Below are 22,039 nucleotides of genomic sequence, written 5' to 3' on the forward strand. Positions count from 1 at the left end.
TATATTTTATAGATGAAAATTCTGTACATTTTATTTTAAAATTTGTTGTAGAACCAAAACCACAGAATCGGAAAAAATGGTACCTGACCTGAAAGAAACTCTTATTGTGCAACGTTATAGATAAAAGGTTGTACATAGCGAAACACTGTAAATATGAGTATGTTACAAATTTGGTGTGTAATGTGAAATCCAAGTTTGCACATGCATGTTAAGAACATTAAAAAGGCTAAAAATATTTGCAATTGCTACACAGGAGGGATGCTTTAGTGGCTGATTGTTCAAATCCCAGAAGATGCTCCTTTGTATATTAGAAGATACGCTAGCATGTATATTAAGCTGTATTACTGAAATGGGTTTTTTTAGAAGGGTTAACAGATACCTTACAAAACTCACAGCGGATACTGAAGACTAGAAACAGCAAATGTGCCAGCCACTTTCTCAAAATTCCTTTCAAATTCTTGAAAACTTTGATAACAAATGCTCAGACAAATTAGGTTTGTATCTGGAAGACAAGGAGAGGAGTTACCAGCCTACACAGATCGCTAAAGACTGTGGGATTGATGGGGGTGGCACGGTCGGGATGGACGGAGACCAGAGATCTCTGCAGCCAGGTCTGGAACTTGCAGTTTATTGCACAGGGCCTGGGTGCAGGGCCCTGCTGGGATTTGGGGTTTATTGCAGAGGGCCCTGCTGGGATTTGGGGTTCATTGCACAGGGCCTGGGGGCAGGGCCCTGCTGGGAGCCGCCAGCCACAGCTCGGTGCAGGCCCCAGAGAAAAGAAGAGGAAAGCGTAAGGGACTCAAAGAAGGTAAGAGAGTAAAAGGCAAGAGCTAAGAAACAGGAAGCAAGAGTAAGAGGTAAGAGCATAGAAAAGTAAGTAAGTTCCCGTTACAATACAATAAATCATCTTCTGTGTTAAATATTCTAGTTCTCACTAACCAATCTAGTACAAGATACAAATCCTATAGCATTTCCATACAACTTATAAGAATCACTACATTACCATACTGTGCTACATTTTAAACCCTAAAAACTCCTCTTTGGGCCCCTTCTGCCAAGCTGGCTGAGTCTGGTCAGGCCCTTAGACCTGCCTGCAGGCAAAGGGTATTGTTTCATCAAAAGGGGATCACCTTCAGCCGGCCACACCTTTGTTTTCCAGTTGTTCAGTAACTGAGGGATCTCAAAACTTGCTTTCATTTCAATCTCGCTTATAGTTTCTATATTCTCAAAATCTTTTGCCAAGCAATCATATTTGCAAGGCTTTCCTGTTTCATCTTCCCCAACAAAAGACAAGGTGCCTACAGTTGATCTGATATCTTGTGTCAGAGCAACAGGACGTACCTGGCAGAGTAACAACTTACTATAGTAAGTTGTATCTATATGGGACTCTCATAGGCAAACTAGGGAAGCATAGAGGTGATGAAGTTTCAATAAGGTAAGGAAAAAACTTGTTTGGTATTCATCCTCAGAAAGTAATAATCCTCAGTTCAAAACAAGTACATTTAAGTGAAGGTTCAAACATTAGCGTGCTGTTCCTAGTCCACTGTTTTCTTTAATCACTTTGGTCACAAAATAAGTACACTTATTAATCCACAAGCAATCTGAAATTGAGAGGTTCTAGAAGTACTAGAAGGAAGTTTTTTTTTTTTGTTTTTTTTTTTAATGATCTGGAAAATGGACAAAGTACAATGCAGGTAAGAACAATTTTATATAAAATTAAATAACTGCACAAATTCAGGAGGGGGCTGCTGGGCTGTATAGTTTTTCTGCAAAATAAAGCAATGGGGACTGTAGTGCCTCACAAAGCGAGTCAGTGTCATTCTGCTGCCACAAAAAAAAAAAAAAAAAAAAAAGGAGCAAACAGCATTATACTTGTGTGTAGTATGCAGACCTTAGATGCATGAAGTAATTCTTTTACTCTCCACTGGCATGGTCTAAGCTAAGCCCTGCATCTAGTGAGAAGACGGCAAAAGAGTTGGGTATCATAATATTCTCCAGATAGAAAAAAAGTTGATGGCAAATAATTTGTTTATTAATATTCACAGTTTAGAGGACAACTGAATTTGCTTTCATGAACTGTAAGTAGGTGTAAATTAAAGACTAAACAGAAATAAGCAAAAATATTTGAAAAGTAAGCCTAAAGAAGTTCTAAAATTTATGCCATTTCTAACATTTAAGTTGGGGTTTTTTTAAGTAAAACAAATGGGTATAGTTGATCTTGGTCTGAAATGGGAAGTTGAACTACATTATCTCCAGAATCTCCTTCCAGTCGTTTTTTTGCAATTCAGTTCTTTTATATGAACCAGAATAGGACAAAATTGAAAACTCAATCCAGATGGACAAATTTGTAAATGCCAAATCTGTGTGTGTTTTAAAGCTGACTCCCCATTATTTGTGTCAAATTTGTAATCCCACTTTTCCCAGCTTTATTATGCTATGAAAATAAATGCTCTGCTTTGTTTATAATATATGTCTTCATTTAAGTATTTTTCCTCAGCAGATAGCCTTTTATCTGAGTCTAATTATAAACTAGGAACAGGGCATGACTACCTTTGTCTAAGAAAGAATAAAAGAGCAAAATGAATCTTTGCTTCCTTTTGCTTCAAACAAAACATGTCCAACACCAGACTTCCAATGAATGAAAGTATGGTGACTGTCTGATTTTTCATATTTGGAGGATTCCAAATTTCTTGTATCTTACAGAATTTGCAATAGCACACTGAGGCTGTAATTGATTTTCATCCAAAAGCTCCTTTCCAATGCAAACCACTAACTATGGGAGCCAATAAGCAGGACTGCTACTCCTCATTTCTTGCACTTTGAATCTGGTTCTCCATGTCCCAATGCAGCCCCAAGCCTCATCTTCAAAACTGGACAGTGTTCCTAGAAAAAGGACCAAATTCCAGATCCCGATTTCAAATGAGAATTAGTTACAACAAACGAAGATACTCAGCAAGATAGCTAACCTTGGTAAAAGACTAAGGATGCTACTTGTATTTGCAAAACTAGCTTTATGTTTTGTGCTGTGTATTGCAATTATTGTGATGCAGACGCATTTAAAAGCTACCCGGCCAATTTCCGTACGCACTGTTCTCTGCGCCGTGACTTTAGAACTAACAGTGCCGGGCACTGACCGCTCTCGTGGGCCATGAGTCCGGCCCGCCGAGCTACCGACGGGAGAGCCACCCCGAGCCGCCGGCAGGACACCCACGTCCCCGGGGGAGCTGAAGCGACCGCCGCCTTCCGCAGTCGCTCCCGGACTGCGCGGAGCTCCTCGGAGCGTCCCGTCCCGTCCCGTCCCGCCCCGCCGGGGCGCCCCGAGCGCAGCGGCCGCGGCCGGGGCTGCCCAGACGGGGCCTGCGGCGCCCCAGCGCTCCCGGGCCCCGCCGCAGAGCTGCTCGCTCTCCCGACGGCACTCCGCGGAGCAACAGAACTCGGGTGATGAACACGGCGGCAGCCAGACCCGGGCCGCTGCCTTTAGCTGCTCCGGGCCGACCAACAAGTCTGACGCTGCTCCGCTGACATCAGGAGGGCGCCGCCGGCGGGACCGGCCCGCGGCCCGCCTCCCGCCCCTGTACCGCCCCGCACCGGCCTCCGCTCCGCCCCTGTACCGCCCCGCACCGCACCGCACCGGGCACCGCCCGGGCACCACCCTCCGCTCCGCCCCTGTACCGCCCCTGTACCGCCCCTGTACCGCCCCTGTACCGCCCCTGTACCGCCCCTGTACCGCCCCGGGCACCGCCTTCCGCTCCGCCCCGGGCACCGCCCCTGTACCGCCCCGGGCACCGCCCCTGTACCGCCCTGGGCACCGCCCCTGTACCGCCCCTGTACCGCCCCGGGCACCGCCCCTGTACCGCCCCTGTACCGCCCCGGGCACCGCCCCTGTACCGCCCCTGTACCGCCCCGGGCACCGCCTTCCGCTCCGCCCCGGGCACCGCCCCTGTACCGCCCCGGGCACCGCCCCTGTACCGCCCTGGGCATCGCCCTTGTACCGCCCCGGGCACCGCCTTCCGCTCCGCCCCGGCACCGCCCCGGGCACCGCCCCTGTACCGCCCCGGGCACCGCCCCTGTACCGCCCCGGGCACCGCCTTCCGCTCCGCCCCGGCACCGCCCCGGGCGTGGTCCTGCCCCCTCCGGCAACGGCTCTTACCGGTAACGCAAGGTATGTGTGTCCTTAATCTGTCGAAGGCTGCTCACACGAAAGCGTTCACCACGTGAATGCCACAAGAGAACGCTCAGATATTCCATCATGCCAGACGGGGCTGCGGTTGCCAAACCAAATTAACTTCGCAAGCGTTCACTTTATTTACATGCACATCACTTTCTCTGAACACTAGCAACCTAGTCAATCGCACAAAATGCACCACGAAATACTGCAATTAAGTTATTTCATTACAAGCTGGGATCGTGCAGTTTGTCTGCACCTTCTTCTGGAGAAATGTTGAAATGAGTGCTTGACTTAAAACTGAGCAGGAGAAGTTGTGAAAACACGCACAATTATGGTGGAAAGTGTGGCATCATCATTTCTTTGCAATGTTCAGTAAGGCTGCAGGCAACCTACATGGACAGTTTAGTCTGCAAAAAATGTCAGTAATATTCGATTTTTTAGACTTGTACTTTGCCTGACCATTTCAGCTGTATTATTTTGACTTTAGTTATGTGGAAAGATGAAACAAAGAGGTACAGATTCTCGCCAGTTTGTATTCGATATTTAATTGATTAAAAATCACCTTGGCATCAAAGAAGGACTGCCATAAAAGTACAAATTAGTACCTTTCAATGCCTGATAAACATGTCCTTTAATTCCAAAGCTGAGTCACTTGATACAAAGACTATACCTGATAATTTCATTGGCCCTTATATCCTGGCCTTGATCAGAGCTTTGTTCCAAATTGCACAGGAGATAGTATCTTGCCACACTTTCTGTAAGACAAAAATGGGAGGATAGGAGTAGTAGTCTGATTACCCATGGGATTAAACAGAAGCAAAAATGTGGTTTGGTCAAACTGAAATGGTTAGCCCTCTGTTTCTCCATCTTACAACACATTCTGGAAGTGTCAGTATAAACAACCATAAGACTCCATCTGTATATAAAAGCATTATCAATGCTGGTTTCTTGTGCTCCATGTAGGGATGGCTGTGTTCACCACAGGAGAGATCAAGACCTGAACAAAGTCCCTTTAGGTAGTCACCCAATTTTTCTCTGCTTCTTAGAAATGTCACGGCCAAAATGATACTATATTTCACCACCGTTAAAGGCATTATCCTCACTTGGGTACTGTCACAGGTCTCTGATTCCCTGAAGTATTTTTATTTACTTGGAAATTTTTAGCTGGCAAGCACAGGAAGTAATCCTTCCAGGCTGAAGGACTGAGGAATTGAAATAGTGTAGATTGTTCTTCTCACAGTATTATGAAAATCCTTTTGGCACTATTTTGATCCTACTTTCTAAATCTCCTTTTATAAAGGTTATTTACCTGTGACTCGTTGTCCTTCCGTTTGAAGTAATCCTTTAGTCTGCTTTTGCCACTCTCCTTCTGTGGTGTTTGTCAGGACCTCTAATATCTGCATTCAGCACAGTCAGCTTTTGATTTTCATGGTGGTGCCAGCTACTGCTGCAGTGCATGAAAGCAGAAGCTTACACCATAATTTCTATACAGTTCTATTATATGGTTCTGGAGTGTGAATTTACAGGGGAAAGGAGGAACTCAGTAAATTGGAAATACCCAATTTCACTGTCTCATGCAGTGCACACACACTTAGGACACAAGCCTTTTCTACTGCAATTCTACCATGACCACAGATATCTCTGATTCACATTAGAAAGCAAGAGTAATACCATCATTGTATTAATTGATGGTACAGTAGAAGAATGCAAATGGATCACATTTGCAGAATTAGTGTTTTAATTGTAAAGTCTTCCCCAAATAGTCTCTGTTTGGATATTCTTTCTAAGCTTCCACTCCAGTTTGCATGTCTCCTGTTTCATTTCTCCTTGGCAGAAAGCCAGCTGGAAGAGCATCTCTGCACTGCAGTGAAAAGCTGCAGCTCTGGAAAGCTACCATGTCAAAAACAAGCAGCAAGTACTAAGACTGAATCACCAGAAAACAGAAGGTACTTCTATCAGCTAGTATGAAAATATCTGAATATTTTTCACCTTCATGTGTTGTTGTCATGTTTTCCCTCCATGATCTAAAATCCTACTTTCATGATAGAATTCAATGTACTAGCATTAGAATTTATTTCCAGGTTTACTATTTTAATCACTTATTTACCTGTTCAGTGCAGTCCTCTAAAACTAAATTATTGCTGCCATGCAGGTTACAACACACAGAAATGAATAAAAACCCTTGTGATAAAGTAATTCTCCCTCTTTACAAGGTTTAGTTCATAAAATTCATAGCCTGTGATGTCACCATAGTTTAATGTGAAAAAGACCTATTGCATCATCTCCTAATTTATCTAAAACCTTTTGATTTAAGATTTTAATTTGAGAAAACTCCATAAGCTAGTAGCATCAGCTGTAGCCTGCAGAGATAATTGTTTTATATTTGTCTCCCTTTCTGTGGTTGGTTTCTTTTCCTGACTATCTTTTGTCAGAGTCCTGTGGCACTATAGGTTCATATATGATTGCCAAAGTGCCAACTTTCTGAACCTTATGAGGTTTCAACTGCAGTCTTGGTGGGCACAAAAGAATGAAAGAGAACAGGATGGTGACTTCTCTGCCCATCAAGTTTATAAACTATAGCTCACCTGTGGAAATCCTGTGCACTGCAGGGCAGAATCTGACACTGGTTTAGGAAACACTGCATATTATTGCTGACTTGTGTCATTTAATAATTGCTGGGTCGCTTTTCCAGACAAGGACATCAGCACAGGGTGGTTCTTCCTTTTTTGTCAGGAAAGATACAAATTTTTCTACCTGAAACTACTTTTTGGTGGCTCTCCCTTCAGCCTGTAGAAGTCTCATGCATTGGGGTTGCTCAGTTTTTGCGCATAACATGATAGGATCACCAGGGTTACAAGAGACCTTCAAGATCACCCAGTCCAACCATCCATCCAGCACTACCACTGTAACCCCTAAACCACATCATGCAGATACAGATCCAGATACCTCTTGAACACCACCAGGGTGGTTACTCCACCACTTCCCTGGGCAACCTGTTCCCATGCCTGGCCACTCTGACAGTGGAAACACTTTTTCTAGTATCTAATCCATATCTCTTATGTCTCAGCTTAAGGCCATCTGATTTGAACTTCTTTTCAGCAGTGGCTGGCCAGAACTGTGAGCAACAAGGACTTGTGCCCAAAGATATGGCCTCTCTGGCCACCCCAGATAGTGAGAACTCCTACATACACCGTGGCCTGCCAGTACAGTCATGGGCAGCTCACATCAGCTTTGCACTGGCAGCTAGCAAAGCTCAGATTGTTCTTGTAGCTCATGGGTCTGGAATCTGGGAAATCCCATTATTTATCCTTGGAGATACACTTGCTTTTAATTGAACAGGTTCTTCTTAGAAGGAAGAACCACCAGGAGGAGATCTGCTGGTGAAGAGATAAGGAAGGTGAATGATAATACCAAGCCTTGAGTCTTTAGAACTGCTGTCTTCTATGGCTTTATTGCGAGTATTGGAACAACTCAACATCAAGCATTTAAAAATCTCCGTGGATTTCTGTATTTAAGTGACTAAATTCTAAACTAAACTACAAGCCAACACCCCTTCGCCCTTGATTTGTTCTTTCAAAGGTCTGAGCCCCGCTCACGGTTTTGAGCATCCGAGCTGGTCGCTGTACCGCTCTGTCCATCGTGATGGAAGGAACCAAGACCCCGCGCCGTAGCGCCGGCGAGAGCTCACCGGCAATCGCCGCGCCGGCACGACCTGCCTTGGGCAGGCAGTGCGGGTGCACCAGGTCCGGGTCGAGACAGCGGCAGCGGCAGCAGCCGGGACAGCGGCAGCAGCCGGGACAGCGGCAGCAGCCGGGACAGCGGCAGCAGCCGGGACAGCGGCAGCAGCCGGGACAGCGGCAGCAGCCGGGACAGCGGCAGCAGCCGGGACAGCGGCAGCAGCCGGGACAGCGGCAGCAGCCGGGACAGCGGCAGCAGCCGGGACAGCGGCAGCAGCCGGGACAGCGGCAGCAGCAGGCTCCCGCAGCCGGGACAGCGGCAGCAGCCGGGACAGCGGCAGCAGCAGGCTCCCGCAGCCGGGACAGCGGCAGCAGCCGGGACAGCGGCAGCAGCCGGGAGGGACAGCGGCAGCAGCCGGGACAGCGGCAGCAGCAGGCTCCCGCAGCCGGGGCCGAGCGGGGCCGAGCGGGGCCGAGCGGGGCCGAAGGGGAGAGCCCCAGGGCGGGGCGGGGCGCGAGCTGAGGCGGGGCCAGGAGGGGCAGGCCACGCCCCCTCCGCAGTAGTGCAGGACCACGTGCCAGCTCGGCCAATCAGCGGGGGATTCGGGGCGCTTTAAGAGCCGCGCGCCAGTGACCGCGCGCTGCAGCAGCGGCCGCGGCGTTGCCATGGAGACGGCGGCGGGGCCGGTCGCCATGGTCACGGCGGCGCCGCCGGGCGGTGGGCGGCACGCGCTGCTGGCCGTGATCGGGGAGATCGGCACGGAGCCGGAGCGGGGCGCGCTGCGCGGGGCGCTGGAGCGCGGTGAGCACTGCGGGCACTGCGGGCACCGCGGGCACTGCGGGCACTGCGGGCACTGCGGGCACCGCGGGCACTGAGAGCACTGCGGGCAGTGCGGGCACTGAGGGCACCGCGGGCACTGCGAGCACCGCGGGCACCGCGGGCACTGCGGGCACCGCGGGCACTGCGGGCACTGCGAGCACTGCGAGCACCGCGGGCACTGCGGGCACTGCGAGCACTGCGGCTGTGGCGGGGCCGGGGCCGGGGCCGGGCGGACCCATCCCTGCCCCAGGGCCGCGCAACTGCGCGCCTGCCGCGTCGTCCTCTGCCGCCGCCCGGGACGAGGCGGAGCTGCCGGTGCCCTCCCCGCCCGCGGCACTGCCGTCTGGCCGCTGGGCCTCATCCGACTCCTCCCGGAGGGACGGCGGCGCAGGCCCGCGGGCGGTGGCTGCGGGGCTGTCGGGGCCGCGGGCGGGGGCCGAGGCTGAAGCGGCGCGGCCCGGGCGGAGGGCGAGGCCGGGCGGGGCTCGGGTCCCCGGCGCACTGCGGGGCCGGTCTCTGCGGCGTCAGACGGCATTCCGTTCTTTTTCTCCCCTGATCATTGCTTTATATGCATTAGTGACTTGTAACTAACGCAGTTTTCGAACGTCTTAAAGCTTAAAGACATTTCTTGGTTCTCTTCCCCTCAGTCTTTATTTTATTAGTGCTTTGGAAGATTGCATCTTTTTTCCATCTTACCCCAAAATTTTGTCTTGTTGGAGGAATTGTCTTGCTGCACTGTTCGCTGTGGTCCCAGGGACGGCTGTGGACAGGGTCCCTTGTGGTATGGCCTCTCCCTGTCTATAGAGCAGCTGCATGGACCAGGGTGACACACAGTGAACTGCTTCGGGAATTACACAATTCAGGATAGGTCTGCCATAATATTTTTCTCCTCTGTTATCAATATTTTAGTAAAATCCAGAGGTCTTGGCAATGAATTAGTCTTTGTATATTAGACACAGTGTTGTTTAGAAGTAAGGGGGAAGAAGGTGCTGAATGACAGTTCTTCCCTTGTGGCAGTTTCTGATAGTTTCTGAGCAAAAGACAAAGGAGAGCTGATCAACCACATCAGGACCTTAAGGGCACATTTGTTCTAATAAGCAGCTAGTACACCTTTGAGAAATAAAGTAACAGCTTTCTGACTCACCTTCACTCTTCCCCTCAGCTCCCCACTTCCAAGGCACTTTGGTTTGAAATAACAGTCATAACTATTGGACAAACTGTGTTATTCAGAGATAATTCTGTGACTGTTTTCTTCCCAAGCATCAGCATTACTGCAGAACAGATGGACAGTGCAATTTAAGAAAAGGGTGGGTGTAAAAATGTCAAATATTGTCCAATTTCTTCACTTCCTGATTCACTTTTCCAGCTATCTCTGTTGGCAGGCCCCTTTGTTCATGAGGAATATTTCATTCCCTTTTTCAAGGGATGGCTTCAGGAGTGGTAGATCTGATTATGACCATCTGGCCTCTGAAAGACCTTCTTTGAAGGGGCCCCTCTTGCTTCCTGCCCAGCAGGATGGTCATCTTCACTTGGCACTTCACTGAACTGGTGTGCCAACCTACACCCTTATCCATTGTCTGAATCTTTGAAATGGTGACAGATCAGACTGGGAACTAAAGGATTTCACTCTAATTCTGCAGTCACATGCCAGAGAATTCCCATTGCAGAGGAAAAACCTGCTGTTTGACACATAAATTGTAACTGCCACAGTAGAGATAAGTTCTGCAGTTGGCCTTGTCTGACTAGAAACCTGCTGAAATTCTGCCAAATGTAAACACTTCTTTCATTTGCATCGGAGGGAGCCATTTCAGCAGTATTAGTAAGTTACTGGCAGTAGAAGTGAATCACTCAGAGCTGGAAACCTGGATTTCAGTCTCTCCTCTTACATGGAATAGCACCTCCAGCAAGTTAGAGCTTTCCCCACTGTGAAATGGGAGAATGACCTCTAGTTAAAATGGACCAATATTTGCAAATTGAAAGATATGAAAAATGAGAATAGTTAAAATGACAGCAATCTTGAGACCTGTCAATAGTCAGCATGTTATGATGTTGTAGAGAGCTGGACTCTTGATTGAGGGAGTTCAAGCAATGTGGAAATGATGATTCCTACCAAAGTGTTAGCTGCTGTAGAGGGCTCCTGTGAAGGTAGAACAGGCTGCTGAGCAGTGAATATAAAATGGATGAAAAAGCTAGGGTTTGTTTTGTGTCTGTTCTGTTGGCCATGGCACCCTGTCTGCATAAAAAAACCAAAAAACAAAAAAAAAAAAAAAAAAAAAAAAAAACAAACAAAAAAAACCCCCAAAAAACAAAAAAAAAACAAAACAAAACAAAAAAACCAAACAAAACAAACCCAAACCCCCCTCCAAAAAAAAAAGAAAAAAAAAAAAAAAACAAGCAAATAACAAAATCAACAAAAACCCAACCAAAAAAAGCCACAAACAAACAAAAAACAAACAAAGATTTTTTTTTCAGTTGATAAATCTCTTACCCTGACTGATATAACAAGTATGTTCTTCCAGACTTCTTTCTATACCTTGGTTCGGAAGAATGCAATAGTGGCTGCAGGGCATTATAGGAACCTGCTTGTTTCCATGTGTAGAGCTTTGTAGGCTGTGACATTGTGAATCTGTGGGATATCTGAACAACATTTTTCCCAAAATACTGTCTAATAAATACTAGTTTTATTTTTCTGTTACTGTGTTACTTTTGTCCAATTTTGAAACAATATCCAGAAGACTAGATCTGGTATTGGGGAGAAAGGCCAAATCTTTTAAGCAAATTACCTCAGCAGGAAATACATCATTCACGAGGGCATAAAGAATGAGATTGAAAACTGATGAGTCACGTGGTCCTTTATCTGGGCTTTGCATTTGCAAAGAGCTGGAATATTTACCCTTATTGTCATATAGTCTGCACTCTCATGGTACAGGATTCTAATCAGCAAGGCTCATGTGCCATGGAGTGATAAAGTGAAATTGTGACAAATTTATAGAGATTATAGGTAAATTCAGACTACCTGTAGGAAAGGAAATGTTGAATAAATTGTTGCAAGTATGAGAACAAGTGAGATAATTCCCTTTCTTGCTCTGAAAGAGCACCTATTCCTTCTGCAATCTAGAGGATGTAGCAGTGCCTCAAATAGCACTTATTGCTGCAGTGGGACACCATGACCATGACACAGCAGCTAGTCAGCAGGATCTGCCCTGCAGAATGCCACCTTGTTCCTGTCCGGGTCAGAAAGCTCATGAGTACTGCATTAAGATTCTCTTACGCTGGACAGTTGGTTAAAAAATTATGCTCTCTTGGAGTGTAGGATAGGAAAGCACTTTGTCCATCTTCTTGCTCTATTTTTGTTTTGTTTATTTGTATCCCATGTCCAAATTGAAAGGGTCAGTGCTGGAAAGTTGTTTGGTTTTCTGGCTTTTTTTTTTTTTTTTCCCTGAAGGTCAGATGATTTAATGAGGAGGTTTTTGTGCAGTCTGAAGTGAATACTGTCAGTAAATAAGCATAATAAATAAGCTTTGTTACTCTGCTGTGTCAGCTGTCACCAGAAAAAGAAACTAAGCTCAAAGTTTTTTTAGCTGCTGTAGATTCTACGGGCCTTGAGACTACTGACCTGTGTGATGCAATGCCTACTGTGTCTTGCTATGTGTAGAAAGCTGGAGTGTGTATCCTTGAGGATCCTCTCCCACCAGTGGCCAGCAAAAGCTGTTGCACAACATGGAGAGCTAGAACTGCAGTAAATGGGAATATCTCCATGGAAAATTAATGTGGTTACTTTGAAAGAAAGTAGATAATAGAGGCAATAAAACTTTGTATTTTATGCAAGAGAGATGGTGAAAGAACTCTTAGTAAGGACTGCATTAATAAATACTGGAGCTGAAATTCTTGTTTCAGTTAACCTTAGAAGTCTGTGGCATTGGCCTTCAAAGTCTGAACATCAGCAGGCATCAGCACCAGATGCTGGAGTGGAGATTCGTAGTGATATCCTGCTTTTGTTCATTGTGGCACAGCGTAGAAGAGTCATACCATCCTGGAAAGGTTGCTCCCTACTGGGGTGTGAAAATCTGTGGTCTGTAGTGCTTGGTGTCCCCCAGAATGTGCTGCTGCTCACACTGAGGTCTGAAGGTGACTTCCCCAGTATGGCTTGGTGCCACTTGCTGTGGGAGCAGAAGCATCTTCCCGCTGTGATATGAAGGCATCTAGCCAGCAGAGATTATAAAGATTAAAGAACAGACTCAAATGGTCCCAGTGGGATCAGTGTCTTTGAAGGAGTGATTGGGCAGTGCGACTTGGAGGAGTGGGAGGCTTTTGTGGCTTGGAGGATGCACAGGCTGTAAGGGCAAAGAAGCTGATGTCTCTGGGCTTTTCAGTAGCAGAACAATGCAGTAGCCCATCTCTGCCGGTGACCAGTGCTGGAGAGTGCAGGTGTAAAACTAACATCATGTATTTGTTTGGTTAAGCGGTAGTGTAGTTCATTTGGCCTCATCTCTTGTTGGTTTCCCTTGCATGAAGTCCAAGTTGAATGGAGACTTGCTCACGGCATGTCCTTCATGGAACACTTCATTTCTTCAGGAAGAAATGTCTTATGCAAGGTAAGTATCTTATGGTCCTCTGCTTCTGAAGACCTTTTCCATCCTAAGGATGCTCATCTAGTAGAGCATCCCTGGTCTTTGTGTGTCCTGCTCACCTTTCTTTCTCCACTTGTGTTTCTGGAGTAGATGTAATGACAAGGACAGCTTACTTTTTCCTTTTTTTTTTTTTTTTAAACAGGAATTCGTTCCTGGAACATTAATCCTCTGTACTGTGATCTGAATCATCAACTGCGGCTCTTTGTAAATCGACATCTGGCTCAGTTTTCTTCTGAAGTCAAAGGTCAGCTTTTTGGTTTATATGCATTAACTTCTAACTCTTGTTTTGAGTCTGGGAAAAAAAAAACAAAAACAACAACAAAGAATAAAACTGATTGTGATTCAATTAGCAATTTGTTTGCCTAGGATTCTGCGGGGCTGAATGCGAAAGATAAACAATCTTAACAGTGTGTTGGATGCAATTAATTTACCTTAAAATGACAGACCTTACTACTGAGAATAGAGTTGAATAGAAAAATGTGCAGCTTTAATGCCTATTAAACTAGTTAGAAGTTAGAATCTATCTATCTATCTATCTATCTATCTATCTATCTATCTATCTATCTATCTTTCTGTATCTTATTCAGATGGCACAAAGTAGTTTACTTCATAAGCTATTTATTATCAGCCCCTTCCTCTGAGGTTTTAAAATATGTTTTCATATGCACAAAAGGTGTTGCAAGTAGTGTGTAAGAGTAGCCAAATGACCTTTTGGATTTGTCTTTTTGAAGCTCCCTTTCCTGAGAAAAATGAATAAGAGCATTATAAAAATGGCACCAACCATTAGAAATTTGGCTTGCTTAGCTTGTGAAAAGCTTAAACTCTGTTTATAATACTTTTATGTAACATATGTTAAGTTACTATAAGAAGCACAGATGACACTTGCAAAACCTAGTTTATATAAGACCATCTTATAGTTCACTGTATGTTTTACACTCTTGTCAAAGCTTCTGAGTTTTTTCCACTGGGGAAACTGTTCTCCTAATGGACAGTTGTGAAGGAAAGTACCTGGACTATTCTCAAAGGTGCCACTGACTGAGAGGTCTCACCTTCTCTGTGACTTTTTAACATGGAGATGGAATTTCTCTCTCCTTGCAAGTTGGTGTGTGCATGTGTGTACACTTACGGGATTAAAAATAAAAGTGTGTAAAACATATAATTTGAAACACTCAGTAGATCTGTCTCAGTTTGAAGTAGCTGTAACAGGGCCTATAGTATAAATAGAGCAGAGCACTAATAAATTACCATGAGTATAACATTTGCCCAAGAATTCTTCTAAGTCAGAGTTGAAACATCTGGATTAATGTTAGCAAAATGTCTCCTACTCACTTCCCCAGTGTAGTCCCCGAGGAGCAAGGGGTGATGAACGTGCCCTAGCTTTGTTCCTGAGGAGCAAAAGATGATGACTGTGTTGGCAGTCTATGAAGAGGTTTCTGTGGTGGATCTGGGGAACAGCAAGTCTGTCAACCAACTGTCAGACTTACTGAGCAAAACAGCAACTAAAATATAAGGCAGGATTAGTGTCTGTCTTGGAAGACTCACCATTGGTTCTGCAAAGGGAAGTTCTGCTTTTCAAATGTCTTGTAGTTCTTCAAAGAGATCAGCAAACATGTAGACGAGTGATTTAGTCCACCAAGCAAAAATATTTGGGGAATCTAAGTCTATGAAGTCTGTTTAAGAAAGCCTTAATGGCTTGGCCACAGAATTAGGGGCCAGGCTTTGGTATGCAGAAGTTACTGAAAAAAGGATGGGTAAAAAGAAACTTTTTTGATATGCACTGTGTATAGAGACTTGGTCCTGAACTGAAAGCTTGAAGCTTAACCTGGTGTTAGTCATGCTGCCCTCTTCTTTAAAGCTTTATTTACACACCTACAGAATTTCCTGTGGGACTATACATTCCAGCTAGCACCACAGAGTGTCTGTTCCTCTGGTACATTTCTGGGAAAGGAAAAGCGTAGCTGCCTCTCGGGTACTTAGCAGTAGAGATGTGAGAGATTCTGGTCTGGGGATCCTAGTAGGCATGGATTGACCTGAGGACCAGAGGTACAGCTGTAGGGGCTCCTTGGTTTGTGGCAAGTGTGAACATCTGGCACTCACAATTTCTCTAATAAATCTCTCTGGCAGCCCTTAAGGCCAGAACAGCCAGACAGAGAAAGGCTTTGGGATTAGGGGGGTCTAGAAAGAAGCTTTGCCTCAAGTTCGATATTTGCACATTTCCTGTCTGGACCCATGTTTATTCAATAAGCATAGATCTTGAAATGCAGCAAGATGATCTGTCAGAGACAAAAGGAATGTGTGTGAGAATAATAGATACAATTTAAAATGTGTTAAGCAGCTATATGGGACTGTGGAAAATAATGACAGTCTGTACAGGAAGATTGTGTAGGAGATAGTGTATCTTGAATGCTGAAAAGCTAAATTGAAGAGTTATGCTATAATCCTAGGATTTACTTGATGGTGGTAGATCTTGAATGCAGACAGGTTTCTCTCAGGGACAGCAGTAAGCTATGGTTATGGCATGGTTTGTGGGGAGGAAGTGGGAAAGACTGCTACAAGAGAAATTTCAGGTCACAACTGATAATACAATCTAGAAGAAGCGCAAAATGTGAACTGTGAACAGTCTTGTCTGCATTCCATATGTACTATCAGTTAATACCCTTTGGAATATAGCTGCAGTTTTATATGCTCTGTTAGTTTTGCAGTTTCTGCTTGAGCAGCTATTTTTAACTGACTATTTTGATGGTAAAGAATCTTTATAATTTTAATTTATTTTTTTAAACTTTTGCTGCAGCTTGCTGCAAATTCATTGCTATGTATCCTGTAACAGCCCTGTGAAGGTGTTGTTCATCACTATTCTCCAGATGAACATACATAAAACTAGAGCTTTTTTATTGCTGTTTGGCTTTATACTTTATTTACCCTCTTGTTCCTACTGTGGGCAAAGGGAAGAGTGTACACAACTGATTTTCCTCCTAGCATTCGTGGCTTGGTGCTAGCTTCTCTGAGCAGATGGCTGTCCTAGAGCTCTCCTGAAATCTCTCCCAGCTAATGTTGTTTTGATTCCATGCTACTGGAAAGATCTCAGTCTGACTTGTGTGGGGAACATGTACCTCCACACTGGTCTGCTGAGTAGGATATCTGAAGGATAAAACTATTTTTTTCAGAGGTGCATTAATTGGAGAATATAATTCCCTTAAAGGCTGATGCTTGCAGTCTGATTAGGGAGAAGTCAGCTGCAGCACAGCAGTTACTGTAAAGCCAGAGCAGTTGTTTGAGTTTCTCACTTGACAGATTTGTAGTAACCAGTAAATGTTTGACACCACTGGCAAGAAACAAAATATGGAGACTGGTAACACAATATGACTAAGTAGAGCAGTCTACCTGAATATTCCAAGACTTTCCTGTTTGCAATTTCTCACTTGGTTACAATAGCTATTTCCAACCTGTATTTGTAGGATGTCGATGCATAGTGTTTGCAGCTGAAATTAAAATGTAACTGCAGTGTTCTCTGGGAATGGACATGGCACAGTTGTCCCTCAGACAAGATTTTAGTCTGCGTAAAGATGATGAGGAACAAGTGAGTCTCAAATGCAGAACAATCCAGAAGAGAAAAGCTCATGGCAGAGCTTGTAATAGTAAATTGAGACTGGATGCATCTTATGCAAGTTGATTTGTTGTTGGGCTTTTGAGTTTTTTTCCCCCCACTGGCTGTCCTCTGAGTACCACAGACAACGTGGCCCTTGCTGTAGGGGTAATCTCACAGCATGGAAGGCACAGCAAGAAATCAAGTGTGGGTATATTTGGAGATTCTGGAAGCTAGTAAATTGTCGGAAGGAAGGAGAGTGTGACATGGGAAGAAAAAATTAACAGAAGTGTGCCCTCCTGTATGCTAAGGGCAGCCCCACAGGTACTTCTGCACAGCTCTTCCTTTTGCATTAATATCCCCTAGGTCAATGTTTTTACTTGTGCAAGTGATTCAATTTCTTCATGGAACTTGGAATGGCTTGGAGTGTCAGCTTGTGCCATATGCTTTTTCCAACTGCACTGCTTAGTTTGTCGTCAGTGGTGAGTCTCAAGTGCACGACAGTAAAAAAAGCTGCTTTGTTTATTCAAATTATAGCTTCTAGATAGTACAGAAGATAATTCTGTGTGTTCAAGCAAAAGCTGTTCTAGACAGGCAGCAAAAGACCAATTGCTTGTGAAAATTAGATTACAGTGAAAGTGTATATTCCCCACAGCTGTGGCCTCTTGCTAGAGAGATTTCTGCAACACAGGTCACTGAGTGATGGATTTTGTTCAGGTCTTGGCTGTTTTAATGAAAGTACTGCTATATCCTAAATTTGCATGTTCAGGTAGCAGAAAAGTCAGTGACTAACACTACTGGGTTTTCTTTTTGATTTGTTTTTTTTTTTCCCCACAGATGCAACAATGATTATTTGGACTTCTGATGCAATTTCTAGTGCTTGAGCTATTAATTGACTCATACCATTTGTCTGCCACCGTTCCAGACCAGAGAAACACAAAGCAAGCACTTGCCAGCTTCTGTGCTTCCTCCTTGTGTGCTTGAGGGCTGTATTTGCTTTCATAGTAACCACACAGAGCAGGACCTCAAAGATCCCATGAGCTGCAGTCTACTACAGTGGCTTCCCAGGCTGTAAGCACAGCCTGTGTTTCTTGTTGGTACCTGTGGCTGCAGTAATCCCAAGCATTGCTCTTTCCAGCTGATTCCTGTCACAAATATCCTTAGATTTTTCTCCCAGATAACTGGTAAAGAATATCTCTGTGGGACTTGCAAGGATCTACCAGTTAGACTTGGTAGGATCTGCCAGTTAGACATACTTTAATCAGTTACTCATGTGTTCTGCAGGAATAAATCTTCTCTAAGGCTGCTGTATGTCAGGGTGGGTATTGGTCCTGGTTCAACCCAAAGGTACATGCAGCACAGCAAGAAAAAATGGATGTATGGGCAGGAGTGTAAGATGAGTACATAAAATACTTCTTCCTTGTACTATTCTAGCTCATATCTTTTTCCAGGTCATGGAGAGGTGTTTTCCACTTGTTTAGTAACAGCACTTTTCAATTCCCACAAAGTGCTTTTTCAGTTTTTCCCTGCAAGTAGAGCAAGCAAGGAATAGAAGGGTTCATTCACCTGCAACACTATCTTATTTGCTTGGACTCTTATTCCTGCCTGGTCTCATTTTGATATACCTTCCTATATTGGACAATCCTGTCCAATCTGATTGTGTTATAGGTCTGGCATATTTGCCTTCTCATGATTTCTCCAGATTGCAGAGGCCAGACTTTTCTAAGGGATAAGTCTGGGAATCTATCCCAGATATTTCGTTTTATATTTTATATTAATGCCTTTCAGATCTACCTCTTTGGGATGCTGGGAACAGAACTGTGTAGTGTTCAAAGCGGGGCAGAGCTATGCATTTACACAGTGGCACAAGGGTTTTTTCCTTCCTTTCCCTGTCTCTGACATATCTATTGCTTTCTGACTGCTGCTGATCAGTGAGCTGACTCATGAATAGAACTGAGCTGATCATAACCTCAAGATACCCCAGTGGTACAAGTTAGCTCTGGTTAGCAATAGTTAGTGTAACTCTATATGTGATTCATACTTATAAATAAAGGGGCAAATGAAACTCGGCATTGTGAAGTTTCCCTGGCAGTTCATCTGCAGCCATTCTGGGTACTGTCCATAAGCTTTGCCTCCAGTCTGCTTTCCTCCTTTTCAGGTAGGCTACAGTGAGCAGCACAAGTCACAGTGTAGGCTTGTATGACATGACTTATAAAATAACAGTTGCACTATATCAATACAACCTTGGAGATTTTGACAAGCTTATTTGGTTTTTATTAAGAAGGAAGGTCATATTTTTTGTAAAGCCATGCTGATTGACATTAATGTAGTATTCTATTTGAATCTTTACTGCTGATGGGTTTTCCAGTCTCCTTGGACTTCAATGCCAGAGTAGTGGAGCTCATGTTGGAAGCTGAGAGCTTCTTAGTCAATCTTAGATCTTGTACAAGAAATTATATTTTGCATAGGCTTGGTCTGAATGCTGCAGTCTCCCACCATTGTTACTGTTAAAAGTTCATTGTCTCTAAAATATATTTTAATTTCTTTCAACTACAGAAAAGAAGTATTTACTGAATGCTTCTGGCTCTATTTGACCTGAAGAGCTTAGTTTTAAAATGAGATAGCATCAAAACATCTGCTAAAGTTGATAAAAGCAGTGTTTTTATATATGGTCTTACATGGTTTTGCTTTTGTGCTAAGACACCTCCTCTGGACATTGCACATCCTCAGAGTTCTCTTTTCTTCTAAGAAGCTGAACAGAATTTTCCCCTCGATACTCAGCAGAGGAGCTAACAGAACCAGAGCAGCTGTGAAAAATTGATTCCTTCATAGGAATGATGCTTCCCATGAGAACATGGGAGATGGGCCTCATGTCATGCATCTGATGCCAGTATACTGGTGCTGCTTTGGCAGGCCAGGGAGTTGTCAGCCTTCATCTCAGTTTGCCGTTGTATTTCAAACTGTTCCTTTGTTCCTACCAGTATTTTGAGGTTCTCACTGTGACACCCAAAAGGCTATGCTGTGGAAATAAGAAACCAAAGCCCTGGTGAGCTGTTTTGAGCTTCAGCCCAGCACAGGTTCAGCAAACACCAGTTTCTTTTGTTTGTGCTGTTCTGCCCGAACATTGTTACTGACTGAAGGGGCGGGGAGGGGGGAGTTAAAATTAATGTAAGTTTGGGAAGGTTTTCCTGTGTTTTCTGCATTTTATCTCCACAGATAGTTAACTTTCCAATTTTGTGAGTTTCTTAGCTCAAAACTCCTAGAGTTGAAATCACCCCAATTGTGAATTAACTGGTTGCATTTCTAAAGTTAGAACTTGCCTTACTAAATTGTTACTCTTGCTTCTGAAACCAGATGCCGTGGTTAAATGTTGCTGGCAGTTCACAGAATTCAAATTGTTGAAACACATGTGGAGGCAAAAAATAACTGGGTTTATCCTGGACCAATCTTTGTTATCCTTCGAGGACAGAGGAGGGAGAGCACTGAGCTGAGCCACTCCTGCTTGCTGTCATGTAGGATATCCGAGGGGTCAGGATCTGTTTGAATGGACCTTGAGGGAAGATTAACCCTTGAATTTGATAGAAAAGGAAAAGAATTATGAGATCTTTGGGAAAGGGTTGGGCCTTCCTTCAGGACACAATATAAAACAAGCATATTTTGGGTTTTTTTTTCCTTTAGTACTTTGTGTCTTGGTAGGTGTGATTGGTTTTTTATTGCCTTTTAAAATTTACCTTTCCTTTGTTACATTTTAAAAAAGAAATGTTGAGCCTGGGCTGTGCTTATGGTAGTAGCTTGGAAATAACTCAACGGTTTTGATTTCGCGGGCCTTTTTAAAATGGCTTCGGTGGAATACATTCTGAATTGATTTGAAATGGTGGAGTTTGCTCCAGTGATGTTGGTCCTCATCTACAGAACTTTTTAGGATGGTCAAGGTGGATGACACCTAAATTTCTGATGGTTAAAAGAAAAAAAAGATCTGTGAACAACACAATAGGACAAGGACACATATTTCTTTCAGATGACCTGATCTCAGTGTTTCCTTCATATTTTTGTAAACTAAGGCCTATTCTGGATTTTGTCTGCCTTCACTTTGACAGTAGCTAATGTGGAAATTGACAGTGACTGTTTACAATGTTATGTGCCTTCAGGTAAGTGAATGGTTTGAGTTTGACTTAATCCTACTTCTTTGCCTCTGAAATTTTAGTGAGTACTAATGATTCTGTCGAAAAATCTGCAGTAGACAGACTTCTATAAAGAAAATTCTCCTGGGATCACTGTTATAAAGATGGCATTCGCTTGCATTTTTATTCCTTTTTCATGGGGATGAATAATTCAAAGTGATTATTGATTTCCCTTCCTCCCCTCACCACATCCCTACCCCCTATTTGTTTTCCCTCTCTGGTTTCATCTGAGCTAGATCTTTGCAGGAAAGCATGTGCTGCAGTGCTGATCTTATCATACAGGAGAGCATAAACCCAGGAGGGAATAGTGCCTGAAATGGATGTCCTGTTTGATCCATGTCTGAAGAATATTTGCATATTTCTCAAATTTTTCCTTTTTCTTAACTAAGCAGATTACAAGCAGAAAGTGTCTAGAAACCATTACATCCTAAACATGCACATAATTTACTAGCATTAGTTTGTAGGGACTAACATTTTATCTGTTTAAATTTAAAATATGCCCAAAAGAGCAATATCTGTTCTGTAATAACAGCATATGGTTATTTCTGTGGTGTCTTTGCATTTAGTAGCAACTAGATCCTGTCACTGTTAGTTTTTTCTAGAATTTTCAGCTTGTCTTCAAACCTGGATTCATTTTGAGAGAAGTCTTCAAACAATGCCTGTTAAAACTGCCTGAACCTGACAGGTAATGGGTTCTACCGCCTCACAAAATGTGTCAGAGCTGATTTGTATTGCTTACGTAAAAATGTCTGCATGTCTACATCTTGGTTTCCAATTCTAAATGTTATACAAAAAAAATGAAGCACATCTGGTGGTTTTATGAACCTGTGGTATGGGTGAATAAAAAATATGCCTCTTTTTAGGCAAGTCATGTCTAGTCAATGTCACAGCCATGCAAACATGGAATTATATACAGTGTTGTCAACCTTCCCAACTGTATGTTGTCTTGACAATTTTACTTGTGCCACTGCCAGTTCTA

General features: G+C 44.1%; 1 protein-coding gene across 2 annotated transcripts in view; it reads left to right on the plus strand.

Annotated features, from left to right (window-relative positions):
* The first annotated feature begins 8,511 nt into the window (after positions 1–8,511).
* MAP1A (microtubule associated protein 1A) overlaps positions 8,512–22,039 on the plus strand; it is a 50,483-nt gene continuing 36,955 nt past the window's right edge. Inside the window, exons 1-2 of one of the 2 annotated variants that reach the window (XM_059482131.1) lie at positions 8,512–8,647; positions 13,439–13,540. In XM_059482131.1, the coding sequence (XP_059338114.1) occupies positions 8,512–8,647; positions 13,439–13,540 (238 nt within the window). Of the gene's footprint in view, positions 8,648–13,238; positions 13,261–13,438; positions 13,541–22,039 lie in introns of those variants that run through there. The other variant, XM_059482132.1, reaches the window with a different exon arrangement.

Source organism: Ammospiza nelsoni, chromosome 14 (genome assembly GCF_027579445.1).
Source record: "Ammospiza nelsoni isolate bAmmNel1 chromosome 14, bAmmNel1.pri, whole genome shotgun sequence".
Lineage (NCBI taxonomy): Eukaryota > Metazoa > Chordata > Aves > Passeriformes > Passerellidae > Ammospiza > Ammospiza nelsoni.